The sequence below is a fragment of the Sorex fumeus genome, unplaced genomic scaffold (genome assembly GCF_029834395.1).
Source record: "Sorex fumeus unplaced genomic scaffold, SorFum_2.1 ptg000098l, whole genome shotgun sequence".
NCBI lineage: Eukaryota > Metazoa > Chordata > Mammalia > Eulipotyphla > Soricidae > Sorex > Sorex fumeus.
In genome coordinates, this window is record NW_026606155.1 from 32447386 (window position 1) to 32471007 (window position 23622).

The 23622-nt window shown below is 36.8% G+C and overlaps 1 protein-coding gene across 1 annotated transcript in view; it reads left to right on the forward strand.

Moving 5' to 3' along the window:
• Positions 1–23622, forward strand: part of KCNH5 (potassium voltage-gated channel subfamily H member 5) — a 391167-nt gene that overhangs the window by 36145 nt on the left and 331400 nt on the right. The window contains exon 2 of the mRNA XM_056134093.1: positions 9781–9904. Coding sequence (XP_055990068.1) covers positions 9781–9904 — 124 coding nt within the window. The remainder of the gene's footprint in view (positions 1–9780; positions 9905–23622) is intronic.

Below are 23622 nucleotides of genomic sequence, written 5' to 3' on the forward strand. Positions count from 1 at the left end.
TCCCAGCACCCTTTATTTGGTGGTCCTTTCTCTATCTGAGCTGCCTTTTCCCCCAGCGTCACACATTTTTTAGTTGCATGCTCTCAAGGGGTTTTACTTTTTTGGTTGTGGTGTTCCACATACCTGATTATGATTAATTTATCAATAGTTTATGGCACTGGGAATCTCAGATATCAGATTATACTTAGTTATGTGGTGGCACTTGAACTCATGTCCTTCCAAAGCAGGTGTTTTAGACATAGCTCTATTTTGAGTCCACTATTCTCTGAGTCAACTCTCCTGAACTGCCTCGGAGTCCACTTTAATTGTTTTTTCATCTGGTTGTTTTACCTTTTACATTGGAAGAGTTGCAGTCTCATAATATTATTTAATTTTTTAAATCCTTTTGTTATGTTATTATTATTTTTTTACTTTGTGTATCTTGAAGTTCTCTCCCTACCACTTTATTTAAACACCGTGGTTTACAAAGTTATTCATTATACATTGTTTTAGGCATTTGATATTCCTATCCCAGTACCACCACCACTGTGACCTTCCCTTCACCATTGTCCTCATTTTTCCTGATCACCCTCCAACCTTGATACTGTAGCAGGCCCTTTACTATTTATTTTATTATTGCTTATGTAGTAGGAGTACTGCTATTTATTCAGCCACTGATTAGCTGATTGAATTGGGCATGAACTCCACCTTACTTTTTTTTTCATAATTTTATTTATTTTTTTTCTTATATTTATATATTGAATCACTGTGGGAAAAGTTACTAAGCTTTCAGGTTTAAGTCTCTGTCATACAATGATCAAACACCTTTCTCTTCGCCAGTACTCATTTTTCATCACCAAGAAATACAATATACCCCCCCTCCCACCCCTCCCAATGCCTGTGAGGCAGATGATTTCTACTTGACTCTTCTCTACATTGATTATATTCATTATTTTGACAAAAGATGCACCATTATTGTTTAGAATTTCCCCCCAATCAATCAGAATTGCTGAAAAGGCATTGTTAAATACTTTGTTTTCTACAGCTGGTTATGAGAATCATATGTTACCCAGCCGCAATAGTGACCACGTGATTTTAGATTTCTGCAAAGAGCCAGATAATTACGAGATTGGTTTCTGTGCATCTGGTGTTATGGCTGTGCCAGAGAGCCGCTCGGGGGCAACTTGTGACCTCAGTAGGGTGTGAAGGACAAGCTGGTACCACCCCCCTTCCCATGAGACTGCAGTTGCCCCGTCACCACCGGCTCATACCTGACTTTCCTATAAGCTCTGAGGGGGTGGGCACCCTGCTGCTGGGGTGTTAAAAGGCAGAAGGGAGCAACACCCTTCCCCTTCTGGGGAGGCATGGCGTTATAGTTTAATGCATGGTCCATTTGCTTTTCTACTGCAAGCTGCCAGGCTCTAAATTAAGTCCTTTTGCCTCTGGAGCCATAGCCATGCCAAGAGCTGCTCATAGTGGGCAACTCGTGCCTTGGTAGGGCATAAAGGACGATCCAGTACCACCCCCTTCCCATGAGACTGCAGTTGCCCCATCACCGCCAGCTTATACCTGGCTTTCCAATAAGCTCTGAGGCAGCAGCCACCTTGCTGCAGGGCGGCGGGGGGGGGGGGGGGGGAGAGGCTGAAGGGAGCAACACCTTTTCCCTCCCAGGAAGGCATGGTGCCGTAGTTTAATGCATGGTCTATTCACTTTTCTACCGCAAGCTGTCGGGCTCTGGATTAAGTCCTTTTGCTTCTGAAGTCATGGCCGTGCCGGAGAGCCGCTTGTGGGGGCAACTCATGACCTCGGTAGGGCGTGATGGATGAGCTGTTACCATCCCCCGTCCCAGGAGATTGCAGTTGCCCCATCACCACCGGCTCATGCCTGGCTTTCCAGTAAGCTCTGAGGTGGCAGCCACCTTGTATGCGGTCCAGATACATTTCTGCCAAAAGCCGCTGGGTTTCGAGATATGTTTCTGAGTTTCTGGGATCATGGCCATTAATCAGCTTGATCAGGAGTCAGAGAGGCCATTTATAGGTGGCGTCTCGGGGTCTCGTTGGTATGGGGAGGAAAGGGCCAGTTCCACCCCCATCTGGTGAGGCACCACGTGTCTCCGTCACTGCAGGCCCAAACCTGACTGTTCAGTGGACTCTGGAGGATGGTGGTCACTGGGCCACCGGGGGAACAGGTCAAGGCACGAAACCTATTCCCACTTGGAGTGGCCTAGCACCAGTAACCTACTGCAGGAACAGGACGCATTTCTGCCAAAAGTCTTTGGGTTCCAAGATCCAGAATATTTAACTGTGCCATGAGTTTACATGGTGGGGATGGTGAAATGTGGGTGTGGCTTTCAGGCCTTCTGGAAGTAGAGGGTTGGTTGGGGAAGGTCTCTACCTCTTCTCCAAGAAGACCCAGAGTTTTCAGCCAAAAGAACCCAATATACCTGAAATTTTCAGCAGTTCGGCATCTCTGTGGAGTTCAGTCATGAGGTGGTGGGGTTTGGCTGTAAGCATGGCAGCAGTTTGTGGGGTGTGAGTGCAGCTGCTGGGGATTTGGCAAGGCAGGAACTTGGCCCAGCCCACTCCCAAGATCATACTGGAGGTCTCAGTTGGAGACTGGTGTATCCGAGAAATTTTTGTGACTAGTTGTTCTCAGTCAAGATTTAATCATGAGTCTCTGAAGCAGAACTGGTAGATGAGTTGAAGTTCTTTTGTTACTTTAATATTATTTGGAAATGTTATATTTTAACAAGCTGACCATTTTATTACTATTAAAGGCTTTTCCTCAATTACACTTGTCTTTAATACCTCTTCGTTTTATATTAACATAACAATTATTATTTCTTATGCTTAGTGTTAGTGGTATATTTCACCCACACTTAAATAATAGACTATCAATATTCTTTTATAAAGAAATCAGTATGAAAATTTTTCTTAATGTGCTTATTTCATTTATATAGAATGAAATGCTTAAAATGATTGGAATTAGGGCTACAAGTTTGTGATTTGCTTTCTATTTGTCCCATCTATTGTTTATTCTCCTTTGACTTCTTTTTTTGCAGTTATAATTATTATAATCATTATTATTACTGTTATTGATGTTTCTTTTATTCCTTTTTTCACCCATTATCTATTGCATTTGTTTACTGTGATTCTGCTGTGGTGATTTCGCCTTTATCTTGTTATTGAATGTTTTTGTTTTGTCTTTTATTTTTAATTTAAGTTGATGAATATTTTCCTCTCAGTATTTAAAAAATTCATTCCATTGTTTTCTGACCTCTTTTGTTTCTGCTAGTATGCTATAATTACTATCTCCCTCCCAAAGTTCCTCCCCATTTCCCCAATCACATTTAAGTAATGTGTTTTTCTTTCTTTGAATTCTTTAAATATTTTTTGTACATTTAAAAACATTTTTGCAGGTTTATTGTCATCTTCCTACCATGGCTTTGTTTGTTTTCATCGTTCTTGAGGATTGCCATGCTAGATCTGTTGGTTGTTATATTAGACTATTGGGAGAACTCCAGGCACTTATCTGAACATTTGTGTACTATTGTTCTTGTCTTTTTTCCCAGACTCAATTTCTTATATTTTAGACCACTTGGTATTATTTTAGAAATTTTTTTTTCAATTTTTTTGTCTCAGTTTTCAGTAATTAACATAGTTTAAATTTTTCCTCTTTACGGAAATAACGGGCTTATAGCAGTATATATTTAAGGTTTATACCCTTATAAATGAACATAGAAGAACACAAATGAAATATATACTTCATTAAGCTCACTTATTGTTAGTTTCTATCCATTTTAGTGAGAAATACACAGTGGAAACAGTTCCATGACTTTTTGGTATTGTTTTACTTCTTTACAGTTTTTTTTTCCTGCCATACCTGTGGAATGCTGGGGGCTACTTCTGAGTCTGACTCTGTGTTGGCAGTGTAGGAGGATCATGCTATACCAGGGATAAAAACCACCTCTTGCATGCAAAGCCATTGCATCCATTTTTATTTCAAGAATTTTATTATTTCTAAGTTCACATGCAATATCCCTTTCCCCATTGCTTTGTCTTTCTCTTGTTCTAGTCTTTCGTTGTTGTTGTTATTATTCTTGTTTCTATACTGGACTGCTGGAGTGGAGCGATTGCACAGCAGGTAGGGTGTTTGCCTTGCACACGGCCGACCCGGGTTTGATTCCTCCGCCCCTCTCTGGAACCCCGGCAAGCTACCGAGAGTATTTCTCCTGCATGGCAAAGCCTGGCAAGCTACCCGTGACATATTCAATATGCCAAAAACAGTAACAACAAGTCTCGCAATTTGTTGTTAGATGTTACTGGTGCCCACTCTAGCAACTCGATGAACAACGGGAGGACAGTGGTATAGTGCTTACTCTACATTGTATTGATATAGTGCTGAGGTTTAAATTCTATCCATTATTTTTGTTCTTAGGAAAGCTTCATTTACATTATAATTTAACTATGTGTAATTTGTGTAGTTAAATTATTGATAGGTCATTATGAGCTTGATGAATCTTAATTTTAGCATTATTTTAACATTATTTTCTTCACTTTGGCTATTGTTCCTAGACTTTCATGAAAGATTTATACACAATTTTATGGTGCTGTATGTTAAAGAGACTACCCCTCAATTTCTTTTTTTTAAGTTAATAAATGTTTATTGAATAACTTTTACATACCAGAAACTAATCTATGCTCTGCAAAAGGAAACATTTTAGTAACATATACTGTTATATTGTAACTATTCATTATAATGCCAGATACTTTCTTTTATTAAATTTTATTTTATTTTTATAAAGTAGTTCACGATATTTGATTACATTTAATATTTGAACATCAATCCTACCTCCATTACACCTTATTTCACATTCATCATATTGCAAATGTTTTCATCCTGAACCCCAACCCCTGCCCCAAAACAGAACTGAAATAATTTATTTTGTATTGTTTGTTGGTCTGGAGCTATATCACAGTGGGTAGAGCCTTTGCTTTGCACATGGCCAACCCAGATTTGATTTTCTCCATCCCTCTTGAAGAGTCTGACAAGCTACTGAGAGTATCCTGCCTGCATGGCAGAGCCTGGAAAGCTCCCATGGCATATTCGATATGCCAAAAACAGTAACAACAAATCTCACAATGGAGACGTTACTGGTGCCCGTTCAAACAAATTGATAAACAACAGGAGGACAATGACAGGACAGTGACAGGGATTGTTTAAACCGCTGAAAATGCTCCAAAAAAGTTTCCTTAGAGGAAAGCATGTGAAGATTGTTGTATTTCACCCAAGGGGTCATTAAGCCCTTCTATAAGAGATTACTAACATGTTATTAAAGGTTGAGCCTTGTGTTCATATCTATCTATCTATCTATCTATCTATCTATCTATCTATCTATCATCTATCTATCTATCTATCTATCTCTGTAAAAATATATTTTCTTCTAAGATTGGTTGTCTTCTACTTTAAACCCCATCAAACGTGGTACACTGCTCTTGGAATATGAGTGATATGAGGTCTGAGATAGCGCTCATGGGTGAGGCTGGCCTGAGTGTGTGGAGAGCGGCTGTAAGCATGGCAGAGGTTGAGTACTGGAGTTTTCAGCTGCCGGGGCCAGATGGGACCTTTGGGGCGGGACCTTTGGGGCGGGAAGGGACCTCACCTGCCCTGCTCCGGAGTGCCCCAAATGAAACCGCCTGGCATGGGGGGTCTGGTAACATGACCATGGCAAGTAGTTTGATGGTTTTTTCTGAGAGAATTATGAGTCTCTGGATTATGGCTGTTGATAAGATTATCTAACTCTAGCCAGAGGTGGCTTGTGGACTTGACTGCCAAGTTGCTGGTCCCCTTCAATTTAAAGCTGCTCTGGCAGTTCTAAATTTTGTGTGTCAACTCTTTAGACTTATGAGAGTTTTATGCATGAGCAGTGTCACCCCATCTACTGTGCAAACTGGAATTATCTTCATGGAACAAACAGTTCAGTGTATCTTTCTTTTTTTATTATTTAATTTTTTTAATTAGTGAAACACCATGAGGTACAGTTATAGACTTATAAATTTTTGTGCTTGGGTTTCAGTTATACAATGATCAATTACCCATCCCTCCACCAGTGCCCATCCTCCACACCACGGGTCCCAGCATCCCTCCCACCCCCCATCCCCCCGTCCCACCCTGCCTCTGTGAACAAGAGATTCCCCCTTGTTCTCTCTCTCTTCTTTTGGGTACTGTGTTTTGCAAGAGAGGCATTGAGTGGCAATCATGTTTGGTCTATAGACTACTTTTAGCATGCTTCTCCCACCCTGGGAGGGTCCTCACAACACCCTTTATTTGGTGCTCTCTTCTCTCTCTGAGCTTCCTTTTCACCTAGCACGTGTGGCTGGCCTTCAAGTCATGGAGCAAAATTCCTGGTACTAATCTCAGCCATTCCTGGGTGTTAGTCTCCCGTTTTGTTGCTTTATGTTCCCCCGACGAATGCAATATTTCTGTGTCTATCCCGCTCTTTCTGACTCATTTCGCTTAACATGATACTTTCCATGTAGTACCACTTGTATGTAAATTTCATAACTTCATCTTTTCTAACAGCTACATAGTACTCCATTGTGTAAATGTACCAAAGTTTCTTTAATCAGTCGTCTGTTCTCGGGCACTCAGGTTTTTTTCCAGATTCTGGCTATTGTAAAGAGTGCTGCAATGAACAAACAATTGCAGATGTCAACTCGACTATACCTTTTTGCCTCTCTGGGATATATTCCCAGGAGTGCTATAGCTGGATCAAATGGGAGTTTCCCCTTTTCAGGGACTGATCCATTCAGTTTCTGCTTTTGTGTGTGTGTGTGTGTGTGTGTGTGTTTGTGTGTGTGTGCACGCACGCGTGTTTATGTGTGTGTGTCTTGAAACATCTTTTCCATTCTTTTCCAAAATGTACATTTTGTCCCGTGTTTCTTGATTTACCATAGATTGTCAGACATTTATTTCACTTAAAAAGTTTTTGAGGTTAAAAGTTGATCTTTATTCCATCCTGTTTGCAGAACAGTGCATTTGACTTAGTAACTACTTTGTAAGTGTTGAATTATAATGCTATTTTTGTGATGATTAATTGTGGTTCATGATTTAATGTAAAGTCTCTTTACAAATTAATTTCCCTTTTCAATATATTAGAGATTTTTAGGTAGAGCTTTTAAATATTTTGGTTAGTCTAAATATTTGCACTCTTTTAAGTTAGATTTTTTTTTATTTTGAAATTAGCTTTATGGGCTGGAGCAATAGTATAGAGTGTGTAAAGCATTTATTTACCTTGCATTGTTTCAATTCTTGGCACTTCATGTGGTCACCTAAGCCCTGCCAGGAGTGATCCCTGAGTACAAATCCAGAATTAAGCCTCAGCATTACTGGGTGTCATACCTAAGCAAAAAATTATTTAATAACATTTATGTTTTAGTATTTTAACTTTAACATATTTAATGTTAATGTATTTATCATATGATCTCCCAAATTGCTAAAGTTACCACCTACGATTTTTCAATAGTTTGATTTTTTTTGTATTAATTCTTATACCGAAAGCAAAACCACATCTTTATGCAAAATAGATCAGAGCTATTTCTTTTATTTAGAGTAATGGTAGTTTCCAAATTCTGTGAACTTATGGTTAAAAATAGCATATTTGAATTATTTTATTTTATTTTGGGGCCACTCTATGCTGAACTCAGGGCTTACTCCTGGCTCTGCGCTCAGGCATCACTCCTGACAGGGCTTGGGAGATCATATGGAGTGCCATAGATAAGATCCAGGTTATTGGAGTGTGCAAGGTACATGACCTACCCACTCTACCTCCATCCCCTAAATTATTTAATTTTGACAAAAGATTTTTCTGTTCTAATTTAAGATTTACCAGGTCAATCTAACAGACTAAGAATTTATCTAAATTTGGCATGTCCAAATTGCATTAACATTACTTTTGAAATGGCCATCCATATTTGCCTCCTTTAAAAGTTTTGTATGTATACTCACTCAATTTATACTGAAGTGAGTTAACTGTAATGAAATAATCACTGCTTTATGAAGAAAAAGAAATAACTGATGTTTTTCAGGGCTAAAGCTGAGGGCTCCCTGGAGGAAGAAATCAACATCGAGTTCTAATTAGCTCTTTACTTAATTCATATTAATCATTTAAATTAACAAAATATTTATCTTTGGTGGATATACTCAGACTGAACAAGAAAATACAATTTTTAATTCATAAAGAATTTGTTAATCAATAGTAAGTTACCGACAACCCAATAGAAACTGTCATTGTCACTGTCCTCCCGTTGTTCATTGATTTGCTCAGGCAGACCCAGTAATGTCTCCATTGTGACAATTGTTACTGTGTTTGGCATATCCAATACATCATGGGGAGCTTGCCAGGCTTTGCTGTGCAGGCAAGATACTCTCGGTAGCTTGCCGGGCTCTCTGAGAGGGGCGGAGGAATCAAACTCGGTTCGGCTATGTTGGCCGCTTGCAAGGCAAACGCCCTACCGCTGTGCTATCATTGTCAGAAATTTGGGAATAGATAATATGCTATTCTAAATAACAGTATAAATGATCAAAAACTTCACCAATAATTTAGCAACTTAAAATGTTTATCTACTTTTACTGAGTTAACACTACTTTACACGATTGTATATTATTTAGGGTCATAATTTCATGCATATGTTTCATGTACATATTATTACACGTTGACCATCAATCTCCCAGAGTGTGGTTCAGGTATAAGGTTCAGGTCTTGCATGTGTAAGTTAAAACATATATCAAACTAAACAGTAGCATTGTAGCACTGTCCTCCCGTTGTTCATTGATTTGCTCGAGCGGACCCAGTAATGTCTCCATTGTGACAATTGCTACTGTGTTTGGCATATCCAATACGTCACGGGTAGCTTGCCAGGCTTTGCTCTGTGGGCAGGATACTCTCGGTAGCTTGCTGGGCTCTCCAAGAGGGACAGAGGAATAGAACCTGGGTCTGCCACATGCAAGGCAAATGCCCTACCTGCTGGGCTATCGCTCCAGCCCAAACCAAACAGTACACTCCAAAATTAATATTTTGTACTCAAGAGGTGACTTTCTCTGAGATGGAAACTATTTCTGTTTGAATGAGATAAACTAAGAGACAAAAACCCATTGTAAAGTTTTGATTTTGTTTTGTTTGCGTATTTGTTTGGGTATGTGGTTGACTCCAGACTACATGGCTGCAATCAGTGGTAGGTACCTTTAGATTATAAAAGCAAAGTACTAGATTGTAGGTAGACATGTAAGTGCAGGGCTTTTCACAGAGAGAGGGTGAAGGGTTTATTTCTCCCTCATGGCTTAATTAAACCTTCTGCAAATTTGTCTTCCACTGTCCAAATTGTGAAGTTTCTTCTAAAAGATTCTAGTTCAAATATTAAAAAGTTGACTTGTTTTATATAGAATTACTTTAGTCAGTAACATTTATTTAGCACTAACCATATTTTTTCATAAGTTAAAGTATACTTAAATGTAGAGTTATTATAAACCACTTTGCTTTCAATGGAATTTAATTGTATTCAAATCTTGTATTTGTTGCATTATCTCACTTATTCATACTCAGCTTGTTATATCTATTAAACTTTAAAAGAATGAGTTTATTATTTGTGTCATGACAAACTATAATTACAATTAATTTGCCTCTTGATGAGATTGTGTTCAGGAGTGTATGGTAATAGACAGTGGACTGGATTTGTCTTTGAAATTTGAAAAAAGTACCCTGTAAAATATAGTTAAAAGTTTTCTTTTCGCTCTTTCTTTCAGAATCGAGTTTCTTACTGGGAAATGCCCAGATTGTGGACTGGCCTGTAGTTTACAGTAATGACGGATTTTGCAAACTCTCTGGGTATCATCGAGCTGACGTCATGCAGAAAAGCAGCACTTGCAGGTAGACTGAACTTCTTCAGGAATATTTTCTTAAGTCTAATAAAATATTGAATATGGCTAAGAATTTTTAACTTAGGCTGACATAGGAAACTATAGAGCCACAATAATATTAGGGTGTTAAAGAAGACAAATTGTTAACAGAAATACATAATTTAAGATTTTTTTGGTAAGAATTTTTGCAAACTTGGAGATTGTGCATATGTGTGAAGTTATCATTTCATTTAATAATATTTTCCATCATATATCACCTATTATTATCTGGGAACTAGTCTATGTGATCAAAGGAACATCCTGCTTCAGAGACCTACTGATGGCATCAGCTCTTCTTTAGCTGCTGAAATTGCCTTAAACAAAGTTGAACAAATAATTCCCAACCAAGTATGGTATGGTTCATCAACATTTAAAGATTCACCAAAAGTTCTTGTATATTGTGAAAATCATGCATATTTAAAAATGTTAGTACATTCTACTACTTATGTTTTGTTTCACTTATGTAAACCAGAATCTGGTATTTAGTATTTTTATAAACATTCTTTTAAAATATGTCAAATCTGAGAATTCTGAGAGAAATTTTAAAAAGATCATAAAAAAGAAAAAATGAGATATTAAGGATCAATTTAAAACTAAAACGTTTTTACAATATTCATATGGAATGTTATTTTCTTTACCTAATAAAATACACAAATCATGTTATCTTAGAACTACAAGTAATTTGAATTATTTTCTACCCCAAGTCTTTCTGAAGGAGAAAAATGACCTAGAGCTGTCTTAAGGTACTTGCTCAGGGAAACAATAATTCATCTATATTTTTCCCTACCCATTTATGTTGAAAGGATGTGTGTGTGTGTATATGTATATATATACATATATATACACATGTATACATATATATGTATATTCTTCATACACATGAAAATGTACTTATATAAATTTTCTTGTCTTCATAGAGTTCAGGAATTTCATATTACACTTGTTAGTCAAAACTTAACCATATATATATACATATATATATGTATCATTTACAAAGATTTTGCTAAACATATGTTCCCAGGCTGTACCGAAAACCAGTCAAATCAAAATTGCATAAGTATGTTAGTGGGGACAAGAACTCATAGCTTTACAATTTAGATAAGGTGACACTGATGCTTTGTCAAATTTGAGAAATAATTTGTACAAATACCCATTCCTTCCCCTATCCTCTCCCAGTTACCCTCATAAACCTTTCTACTAATGTCATCTCATGTCTTCATGCCCAGGTTGTTAAATAGGACTGATAAAACTCCATAGCATTTTATTGAGAGACACAGATTTAGCTGTTTAACTGTTAAGTATAACTCTGAGGGTCTCTCTCTCTCTTTTATGCCTGTTTATGTATTTTAGACTTGAAGTGGAGCTAATTTTTTTTCAAAATATATTTTTTTTATTAGTGAAACACCATGAGGTACAGTTGTAGATTTACAATTTTTTGTGCTTGGGTTTCGATTATACAATGATCAGATACCCATCCCTCCACCAGTGCCCATTTTCCACCATGGATAATATCCCCCCCACCCCCATCCCCCCATCCCCCCCTACCTCTGTGGCAGGACAATCCCTTGTGTTCTCTCTCTCCTTTTGGGTGTTGTGGTCTGCAAAAGAGGCATTGAGTGGCAAACATGTTCAGTCCATAGTCTATTTTCTACATGCATTTCCCCTCCTGGGAGGATCCTCCAAACACCCTTTATTTGGTGTTCCCTTCTCTATCTGAGCTGCCCTTTCCCCTAGAATGCCCGGCTGGCCTCTAAGCTATGGAGTAATCCTCCTGGTGCTGATTTCAGCTATTCTTGGGTATTAATCTCATATTTTGTTACTTTATATCCCAAAGTGGAGCTAATTTTAACTGGAGATATAGAATCTTTACTGAACATATCTGCTCCTGTATGTCTCAGAGAGGTTTAGGTTAGGAAAAGGACTGACTTTCAAAGAACCTTACCTATAAAATAGATTTTTTAGAGGGTTCTAGATAATATGGGTACCTGCAAACTCCTTTTCTATTCCTGTACATTGGCTCTCCCATCATCTCATCATGTCAGCCGTCTTACGCTGTTTTCCACGTGAAAACGTTTTTCGCTATTAGACATGGTTTTCCTTCTCTGACTCAGCATAGTTTATGATTTAAAATCATTATCTGGCTTAAATTACTTTTTTTAATCCCTTGGGTTATCATTTCCTTGCTGGCATTTTTTATGTCATTTAAAGAAAAAATTCTTTTTTTAAATTTAATTTTATTTTGTCGAAGTTGTTCACAATAATTTATTACCTTCAACACTCTAACACCAATCCTACCACCATTACACTTTCCCACCACTATTATTTTGAATTTTCTCACCACCACCCAAGCCTGCCCCCCAAAGCAGGTCCTAAATAATTTATTTTTTATTGTTATGAATATTCCACTAAAATGATCCAAAAAAGTTTCCTTAGTGTGTGTAGCTTGTTGTATCTTATCCTGTATCAAAAACATAGAGTTTGATTGAGATCAGATACCTTCTACTTTACACTCATCAAATATGTTGTGCTACTCCTGGTATATCAGTGGTATAGAGTATGAGATGCTCCAGGATCTCTAAGCTTTTAAATAGGGTGATACAGCTGGAGATAATTTATAACTTAATGGTGACTTTGGGGTCTGTAGATATCTCTGAAGCTTGTTGCTCTCTTCTGAGATTTATTTATGAGTTTCTAAATTTTGGCCACTTAGTGAGCTTATATTGTACAAGAGTCAGTTCGTGGGTGTGAATGGCAGGCTCTTAGAAGAAAGGGGTGTTGGGGGGAGGTTGCCTATCCCAATTCTGTGAAAGTCTGGAGATTTCGGTCACAAATATCTCATACCTGAGTTTTCCAGCAGATTCATTTCCATGGATGAGGCCTGTCCGAGCCTGTGGAGATCAGCAGTGAGCATGGCAGTGGTGAATTCTGGAGGTTTTTGGCTTCTGGGGCTCTGTTAGGGCAGGTGGTGGGATTCACCTGCCCTGCTCCAGGGTGCCCCAGATAGAAATATATTTTTTATATTTGGATATATTGTAAAGTTTAGCAGCCATCTTTCCTTGTTTTCCATGTATCTTTTCCCCATTTACAGATACTTTTTGTGGGGGCAAATTTTGTTGTGCAATTTCTCCTATAAAAGAGTTGATTTAAAAGTGCTGACATTTTATAGTAGCATATATAAACACTTTTTCTGGAAGGGTTGCTCTCTTCTTTGTCCCATCAGTATTTGATTAAAGTGCTTATAAATTCCATCTTCACTTTGATATGAAATAGAGGACAGAGCTCTGAGTTTTGTAGTCAAGCTAATTTTGGTATTATGTACTTATTTAATACATGATTTATTTGTTGTTTTGTATCCAAGTATTGTGTTATTTAAGGTGTGCAGGAGATAAGAGAGTTTTAAATTGATTATGTTGTCTTTTTTATTGGAGAAAAGAGAACTCAAGTCTTACCCTAACTCTTCTTTGCTGTTGTAAGAGAGAGCAGTTTTGAAATAAGTTTATCAGCATCAATATTCAATTGTACAACATGTACAACATATTTCAATAATTTAAATAATGCAACCAGTTTAAAGTTATTATAGAGCAATGAAGGTTGGCTTCTGATATGAGTTAATGATTGTTGAGCTCAATCAGGCTTTCTCAGAGGCATATTTAATTTTGATATACTTCTTTTTAAACCAACCCATCTATTTAAAAATTAAAGTTGCAACCAATGTATATTTATTGATGTACTTTATTTTACAAGACAGAAGAGATAGAAATAATCAAAATGTCCAGAAGCAGGAGATTTCTTAAAAATTATTATGGCTAGTCTGTGACTTTCTAAATCATGTGTTACAAGGGTAAAGGCATTGGGTGAAGCTAAAAATGTATTATTATGTTAAAATTTAACCACTAAGCAACTCAACCAACAAAATTTCAGTTTTTAAAAACCATCTGCATCATAATTCTGATGTTACTTTTACAGTTAGTTTATTTCTATTTTGTGTAGGATTCAATAAAAGGCATTTTATGTGGAAACTCAAGGAAACAAGGAAGAAAGAAAAAAATTATGCAGAATTACAAGTTGAGTGCTTATAGCTAAATAATAGTTAAAGCTTTATAGAGTTTTATAATCACTGCATTCAAATTGAATATGGGAGTAAATTATTTGACATTGAGAATAGACTTGTAAGGAATTAAAATGATTTTACACACTTTAGTTTTTTGTTTGTTTGGTTTTGGTTTGGGGGCCCTATGCTTCAGTGCTTAGGGCTTACTCCTGATGATGCTCAAGTGAACGATACATGGGTTAGGCATCAAACCAGATAGAAAAGGCAATTGCCTTAATCAATGTGTTATCTCTCTATCCAATTATTTTCACTTATTTTAATAATAACTAATTTTTGGCAAAATAGCATAGTAACTTCAAATTAGTGTCAGTTTATGTAGAAAACATGGCACTTTGTATGCAGAGAAAAGAACCATCCTTATATATAATTTACTTTTAAGAGTCAATTAGCATTAAACAACTAGGGGATAACTTTGGGGCTGGAGCAATAGCACAGTAGGTAGGGTGTTTGCCTTGCATGCGGCCAACTCAGGTTCGATTCCTCCATCCCTCTCGGAGAGCTTGGCAAGCTATCGAGAGTATCCCACCTGCATGGCAGAGCCTGGCAAGCTACCTGTGGTATATTCGATATGCCAAAAACAGTAACAGAAAGTCTCACTTCATGTTCCTGGAGTGAGCAGTTGCAATTGGGCTACACTAGCACGTGACAGGGATGAATGGAGACATTACTGTTGCCCACTCGAGCAAATCGATGAACAATGGGGCGACAGTGCTACAGTGCTACAGGGGATAACTGTATGTCCTATTTTTAAAATATTTTTTCAAGGCCAATGTATTATTTTAATTTTAATTTTTTTATAAAGTTGTTCACAATTATTCATTACATTTAATATTTGAAAACCAATCCTACCACCATTTCATCTTCCCACCACCATACTTCAAATGTTTCCACCCCAAATCCAAACTGTTCCCTCCAAAGCAGAACTGAAACATTTAATTTTGTAATGCTTGTAATGAATAATCCACTAAAATAGTCCAATAAATTTTCCTATGAGAAAGTATGTGCGCATGACCTCTCACAGTTTGTACCACCGTCAGGTGTTGTGTGCTACTCTTGGTACTTCAGTGGTACAGACTGTGAGAGGTCACGTGCACTAGGAATTCTAAAATTTAGAATATAGCAGATTCACTCATGGGTGAGGCTTGTTGGAGTCTGTGGAGAGCGACTGTGAGGACAGTGGTGATTGACTTCTGGGGATTTTTGGCTGCCAGGTCTCTTTTGAGGTGGGAAGGGAAATTCACCCACCCCCCTCCGAGTTGCCCTGGTTAAGACAGCCTGCTGTGGGGTCTGGAGGCATCTCTGTGGCATGTCGTTTTATCTTGCTTTCTTCCAGAAGCTTTATTTTTGAGTCTATTTAAAAAATATTCAAATACAAAGTTTCATATGAAAAATTTAAAATTAACACAAATTTGTTATTTTAAAGTATAACAAAGGCCCCTCTCAGAGAGCCCAGCAAGCTACTGAGAGTATTGCGCCCACACGGCAGAGCCTGGCAAGCTACCCGTGATGTATCCGATATGCCAATAACAAGAACTCTCAAAATAGAGACGTTACTGGTGCCCACTTGAGCAAATCAATGAACAATGGGAGGACAGTGCTACAAAAGGCTAAGAATTGTTCCTTCTATTTCCTTAACTTTTCTTTGCCTTTCCTACCTTTCTTTTTTATCAGGTATACAGTATCAAATCAGCCAAATCAATTATATTATCATTGTTTTCTGACGGGCTGGAGCGATAGCACAGCGGGTAGGGCATTTACCTTGCATGCAGCAAACATGGCCAACCCGAGTTCGATTCCTCCACCCCTCTTGGAAAGCCCTGGCAAGCTACCGAGAGTATCTCGCCCACATAGCAAAGCCTGGCAAGCTACCTGTGATGTATTCGATATGCCAAACACAGTAACAAGTCTCACAATGGAGACGTTACTGGCCTGCTTGAGCAAATCGATGAACAACGGGAAGACAGTGCTACAGTGCAGTGCTATATATATTTTTTTTTTCCTGAAATAATGTTGCTTTGTGTGAGTCTTATTTTACAACCTATGTAATTGATACTATGAAGAAATATTTTTGGACTCAATTTTATGTTTTTGATATTTTTTGTATTGCTACATGATCATCAATTTCTGATCATTGTACAGTGAATGTTCTTATATTTCCACAGTTTTCATTTTATTGATCTAGTATCTTAGTCATGAACTCTAGTTTCTGACACTTTGCTGCCTCATACATATTTTCTTATGGAGCTGTGAAAGACATTGTCAGTGTCTTTGCCCAGAAATAGGATTTCTGGTTGATACACTATAACTTGCAAATAAACTATTGTCAGATGCTATCCAGAGTGAACTTTTGTTTTCACTCTCAGGAGCCAGAGTGACAGTTCCAGGAGTGTGTTGTTACTTATCTTTCTATTTAATAATAGTGAAATTTCCATTGAAGTAGTTTTATATACTAATTAAAATATTTAAAATATTCTTATGACAAGTCAGGATTCCTAGAAATTTCTATTTTAGTTTATTTTATTGTCTGTTACTAGCATTTTCAAGCCGTTGTACTCTTTTGTTTTTGACAAAAAGTTATTCTGTTTTTAGGTTTTGTTGGAATGACATTTAAAAGCTTATGATCTTGTCTCAGACGGGTTTGACAGGAGAAACCACTTAGCGTTTTATAATTTATTATCCTGAAAGAATCAGTCACCATGTAGGAAATAAGAAGGTTGTAGTTGATATACGAATGCAAGTATGTTTTTCTTGAAGACCCCAAACTAACTTATCTAAAAAAGTGACTATTAAGGAGGAAGGATGTAGTGTAGGAGGGAGTTTGGAGATGTTTGTTGGAGAAGTGAAGTTGACATTGGTGGTGGGATCCCTATTTGAATAATGTATGCCAAAACTCTAATATGGACACAATCATAAATTATGGTGCCTAAATAAAAAATTATTTGTAGAAAATGTTTCATTAGGAATCTTAGCCAACACAATAGACATTGAAGCAGTGATCTTGAGACACTGTGAAATTTATTTCAGACGCAGTTTGATTAACATGAAATTGTCTGATGCTATCAGAGATGGATGCCAACAAATTAGTTCCACTTGGCTAGTGTCTCTCACTTGGAACTCAGAGCAAGTGTTGGGTGTTTCAGAGATATCCAGTGCTATTCATAGTTTCTAATAGCTACGCATCATGCATATTTCTTTATGACTCTAAGTACTTTAAAACCACACATATTAGTGGGTCATGAAATTTCTTGTTTACAAACCTCTGTGCAAAGCAATGATTTTATTTGAAGTATAGCATCTTTCAGATTTTGAAATCTAAGTGTTATCTATTTTTTATTATTTCTGAATCTCCTCTTTATTATCTTCTCCATTTCATTATCTTCTAAACATTTCAGTTTGTGCTTTATTAACTTTTGTGATGGTTTGCTTTTTGTGACTTATTCAGAGCTGGAGGCTATATTTTGCAGTTGCATTAAGTAAATCTGTGTAGTTTGTGTGATGAAACATTTTCCAGTTTGTGAATATAGACCTCTAGATGCTATTTTTCTTTTAGGTCACTAAAGGTTTGTGGGGTGTTAGTTTAGGAACATTGCTAATCTTTAATAGAATAACATAGATTGGCAAAAAACATGATTTATATATATTTTGTGTTTTTTAGGATTCCTTTTTCGAATGAATGTCTGTCTGTCCTTACTATTAAGTATCAAAAGAACACTTAAAATTAAAAATGTGAGTGAAAAACAATAAGATTTAAAATATAATTTGAAAAAGTATTTAGAGTGTAATAATCTAGAATCAACATTTTTGTAGAACAGGTGATGCTAAAATTGGGAAGGCTAAAGTAAATTAATGGTTATGAAATTTTTTATAATTTAAGATTGCTTATTTTTATTTACCCTTTAGAATTTTAGCTTAATCAGACTTGTATTTCTTTTTAAAATTTTTTTAAAGACACCGTGATTTTCAAAGTTGTTTATAATACAGCTGTTTCAGACATACAATGTTCCAACACCAGTTCCACCATCAATGAACCCTTTAATCCACCAGTGTTTCCAGGCTTCCCCCCAGTCCCCACCATGCCCTCTTTGCTGGCATGCAGCAAATTTATTTATTGTTACTTGCTCCAATGAAACTTAAAGAAATGGCAAATAGAATGATCAGAAAACAATTAGTTTGTTGATGAGTGATTGTTAGATGCTTTCAATCTTCCTTCATCTAGTAAATGAAAACCATGTGCATCATTAATGTCATATTCAGTCCCACATATTGGGAAGTTTCTCTTGTCCATTAAAGGTGCTTGTTTCATGCTTCTTTTAATCTTTATTTCAAGGCTATGAATTTTCTAAGTGTCCCTGAAACTCTACTGTTCCTTAAAATAAAAATCATAGTATAGCTAGATATTCTTGGTAAAGTGCTCATTTTGTTGAGTTTTGTATTCTATCTTTCCATTCTCTGTTAGCTTGTAGTTTCATTTTGTATAGGCTTGCTGTACATTCTATTGATTTTCCTTTATATACGTGTTCCTTTTTTTGATCTTGCTACTTTTAATATTCTGTCTCTCTATTTTTGCATTTTGTCATTTCTAGCATAATGTGTCTTGGAGGTTTTGTTGTCAGGTCTATATTCACTGGGACCTTCTGACTCTCTTGTATATCAATGCCTGTCTTCCTTAACTCGGGAAAATTCTTATTGATGGTTTCTTTAACTATTGTTCTGATATATTTGCCATCCTTTTCTTCAGAGACTCTAGTGATTCTCATTTTCCTCTTGTACTCAGTTCCCTGGCATGCTATTCATTTACTTTCAGATTAATTTCTGACTTTTCTGTTTCCTGCCAGTTTTTTATAGCTCATCGTAGTAGTTTTCTTCATTTCAACTCATACTGTCCTGTGCTTTGTGATTACCTGTGTCATCAATTCTTTGAGCTCATTGAACATCGTCATCATAGGGTCATTAAAGACATTGAGGACTTACAATGAGCTAGTTGGTGTTGTTTATGTGTTCCGTGATACTGTTTCTGCTCACTGAACTTGGTGGGTTTCTACATTTTTTTCCTCATTGGTTTTCTAGTATTTTGGCTGTGTTTGGGCTAAGTCTTTGTTAATTAAATTCTCTGGGAGAAACTGAGAGATTAGACTCAAGGTTACTCTCTCTTTTCTGCCCATCCTTATCAATTGACAGAAAGCATATCTGTGAGCAGCATGTAATTTTTTTGAGTAGATCTATCACAGCTTCAGGAGCTGTCATATGGGCTCTGAATATGGCTCAGGTCAGGTGTCGACGCTGCTGGGACCTAGCTGGAAGGGAGGGGCTCTACCTCCTGTTCTGGAGCAGGCCCAGTGATGTCAGCTGGAGGCAAGCCTCGCTGGAGTGGTGGAGCAGCAAGCAGAAGGTCAGCTGTATTTCTTGTTAAGTAAGTTTTTTTATCAATTTCAAAATTCTTTGAGTTTTAACTTATTTTTAAAATCTTATTAAGAAAATATTTTTTTACATTTCTTATCCTAGTGTTCTATTTTGTCACAGATGCTTTCTTTTTAACTTTTTTTTTCTTTTGTTATTGTTGGCCAATTGTGAATATTGAATTTCGTTTTATTGAACCATATAAACTGACATTTAGTAATAGGAGTAAAATGGTGTTTTCTTCTTTTTACCATTAGTACAAACATTTAGTTAGGTTAATTGCCCTTATCTTTTAAGGATGTTTTCCTTTTTATTAAAGAGTCTTTAGGCTAAAAGCAATAGTTGATTAGGGCTCTTAAAAAAGTTTACCTGGGCAGAGATGCTTCTGGACCCTGTGCCAAGGTTGAATCTCATTTGGGGCACCCTGGAAGGAGGGTGCGGGGGGCAGTTGTGCCCATCATCTGCCCAAACAGAGCCTCAGCAGTCAATAACCTCACGCTCCAATCACCACCATACTCAAAGCCCAACTCCACAGGTTGGGAGGATCCTCATCCAGAAATGAATTTGTTAAAAAAAAAAAAAGGTAAAGGTAAAGGCCCTCCCGTTGATCGTCGATTTGCTCGAGCGGGCCCAGTAACGTCTCCATTGGAGACTTTATTGTTACTGTGTCTGGCATATCAAAAAACCTCAGGTATGTGGGTTTTGTGGTTGACATCTTCAGGCTCTCACAGAGTTGGAGATGTACTACCTCCCTCCATTTCCCTATTCTTTTGAGAACCTGGCAGTCATGCCCATAAATTGACTTTGGCACCATATAAGCTCATTACGAGGCTGTGCTCTAGAGACTCATAAAATATCTTGAAAGAGAACAACAAGCTATAGAGATACCTCTGGACCCCAAAGTCACCACCCAGTTAAAAATTTAACTCCAGCTGTATCACCCCATTCAAAATTTTAGAGTTCCTAGAACAACATCTCAAGGAGTACCACACCACATTCAATGGCATGTAAAGTAGAAGATAACCAATCTTGATTAAGAAAATACTAACACGGAGGCTTAATGTGTAACAACATGTTAGTAATCTTTTAAATGACTCCAGGGTAAGATAAAACAATCTTCACACACTTTCTTCTAAGAAAACCTTTTTTGGATTATTTTTCAATTACTCATAACAAGTAATATAAAATAAATTATTTAGGGCTTGCTATTGGGGCAGGCTTGGGTTGTGGTTGGAGAAATTGGAAAGGATGGCAGTGGGAAGGTGTAATGGTGGTAGCATTGGTGTTGGAATATTGAATGTAATAAATCATCAGGAACAACTTTATAAAAAATAAAAATAAATAAAAAGTTCATCTGTTTGAAAATGTATTGAGTATTAAAGTAATAGTGCTTTGTATTTATGTTGGGGAGAGAACATGCCTTTCTATTCTTTAATTGAAAAATTATAATTTTATAATTTAACTGCAATACCTTAGAGATTTTCATAAAGCCCATGATTGGAATTCCAGGCTTTGGCAAAAACAATATTTTTTCAATATCATTTTTCAGATAAGGCCTTCTGCATCGTGTGTTAGTTTATCTCTAAGATGTTGGAATTAGAGTTTGGTGCTTATTCTGAGATTCTGTTGCTTATTTTACTATACTTACTATATTTTATATTTACTATACTTACTATATTTTACTTCGGAGAGCCCAGCAAGCTACCGAGAGTATTCGATATGCCAGACACAGTAACAACAAAGTCTCCAATGGAGACGTTACTGGGCCCGCTCGAGCAAATCGATGATCAACGGGAGGGCCTTTACTTTACTTACTTTACTATTTTACTATAGTGATTATGATTAGAAAAATTTTTCTATAAAATTAGTATTGAGATTGAAAATTCAGAATGTGGATTTCTCAATTCTCATTTATTTTATTTCTGTTTCTAAAATTCTGTTTTTTTAAAATAGTGTTACTATAATATGGGTCTGAGTTTTTCTATAATTTCCAGTTATAATTATCACTGTTCTGCCCCTGCTTATTCTCTATGCTTTGCACGCTGTAACTTTTCTGGACTTAAACATTAGGGTAAGGTTTTCAAGGAATTATTAAGATTTTAGAAAATTTCTTAATCTTTAGGGACTCTAATTTTGGTGCATATTTTTAAGACCCTTAGCCAAGATTTTGCTGTAAAATTTCAAAATTCTTTCCCTTAAATAAGACCCCTAAAATTATATAGACTTCATTATTTCTCATACTTGTGTTTGCCTCTGGCCAATATACTAACTCATAAGAAATAAGAAAGAAATTTTAATGGCAAAGAAATTCTTGACCCTTCAAAAACTTAATCAAGGTCTCTAGAAGTAGTAGATATTCTTTCCTAGTAGACAATGGTCTAGGCTAGTGTTTCTCAAAGTGGATAATATGCTCCCTTCTGCCCGTCCCTTTGTGATCAAGGGGATGGGAGTAGTCTTGGGTACTATTGGGAGCACTTTGTTCACTTAAAGAAAGTATATTTCTATAGGAATTCCAAGTAATTTATTTTTTCTAAAAAGGGGGTTGTTAAGACCAAATAATTTTGGTCACCTATGACCTGCAAAACGATACCACTTAGTAGAACTATGTATCTAAAGCCAGATATAATTATGACAGAATCAGGACTAATTTTTGAGATGAGTGCTTGGCTAAGTTTTTTGTATATGAATTTGTAGACTTTGGATGAGCTTCTTTTAGAAAAAATAAAAAAAGGTAAAGGTAAAGGCCCTCCCGTTGATCGTCGATTTGCTCGAGCGGGCCCAGTAACGTCTCCAATGGAGACTTTGTTGTTACTGTGTCTGGCATATCGAATACTCTCGGTAGCTTGCCGGGCTCTCCGAGAGGGGCGGAGGAATCGAACTCGGGTCGGCCATGTTGGCCGCTTGTAAGGCGAACGCCCTACCCGCTGTGCTATCGCTCCAGCCCATATAAATCATCATAATTATGAAATTTTCAGGGAAATATAGAATTTAATTCTTTTTTGTTTTTTAAAGCACTGCACTGTAGCACTGTTCTCTGGTTATTTTTAAAAAATTAGTTCCTGGGCCCACTCGAGCAAATTGATGAACAATGGGAGGACAGTGCTACAGTGCTAGAGTTAATTTTTAAGTTTAGTTAATGTGAAGTTACAAAGTCATTCATGATTGAGTTTCAGGCATAAAAGTTTTAGCACTTATCTCTTCACCAGTGTCTACTTCCCTTCACCAATTGCACACCGCTCTCATTTGAAAATAAATTTTTGCACTATGATTTTTAGTGCTGTTGCTGATAGGGTTTCATACATAACATGTGACCACCTTTTAGCACTACTCCCAAATGAACACTGCTCTCCATCATAGACATTGCCTCTTTCATGTCCTTCCATGCCCCTCACAGCCCTCTCAAGTGGTGTGTTGCCAGTTCTCATGATTTTTGTTCCCATTGTCTAATCTGTATTATATGACCCTCCAATCATCTATGGTTCCTTTAATTTGTTACCTTCCATGTTCTTATGTATCTTAAGAAAATCTTTATAAATGATAGGAATTCTGATACATTATATTTTTTATAAAATTTTCGTATTTTCTTATAGTGTGAGAGCATAAAAGTATTCAAGTTCAAAATGATATAAAGTCGATCTTAACACCCAATAAAAAATTATAATTGTTCTGTAAATATTAACAATGTAAAAACATTAAAATTCTTCCTACAATAGTTTTAAATGCTGAGAAGTGAAAATAATAGTACAGCAACATCTATTTAGTTGTACTATGATTTAGAATATTAGAAATAAGGGTAAGGTAAAGGTAAAGGCCCTCCCGTTGATCGTCGATTTGCTCGAGCGGACCCAGTAACGTCTCCATTGGAGACTTTGTTGTTACTGTGTTTGGCATATCGAATACTCTTGGTAGCTTGCCAGGCTCTCCGAGAGGGGCGGAGGAATCGAACTCGGGTCGGCCATGTTGGCCACTTGTAAGGCGAACGCCCTACCCGCTATGCTATAGCTCCAGCCCTAGAAATAAGGGTAATTAATTATTTATTAAAATTTTTGATCTTTTGAATAATATGTGTTTCCTTATAATATGACATTAAGAGAGTATTTGTAATATGTCTTAGAAAATGCTTATGATATAAGATTTTTATTTCTTCTCCTTCATTATTATGGAATATCTCTCAGTCTTCT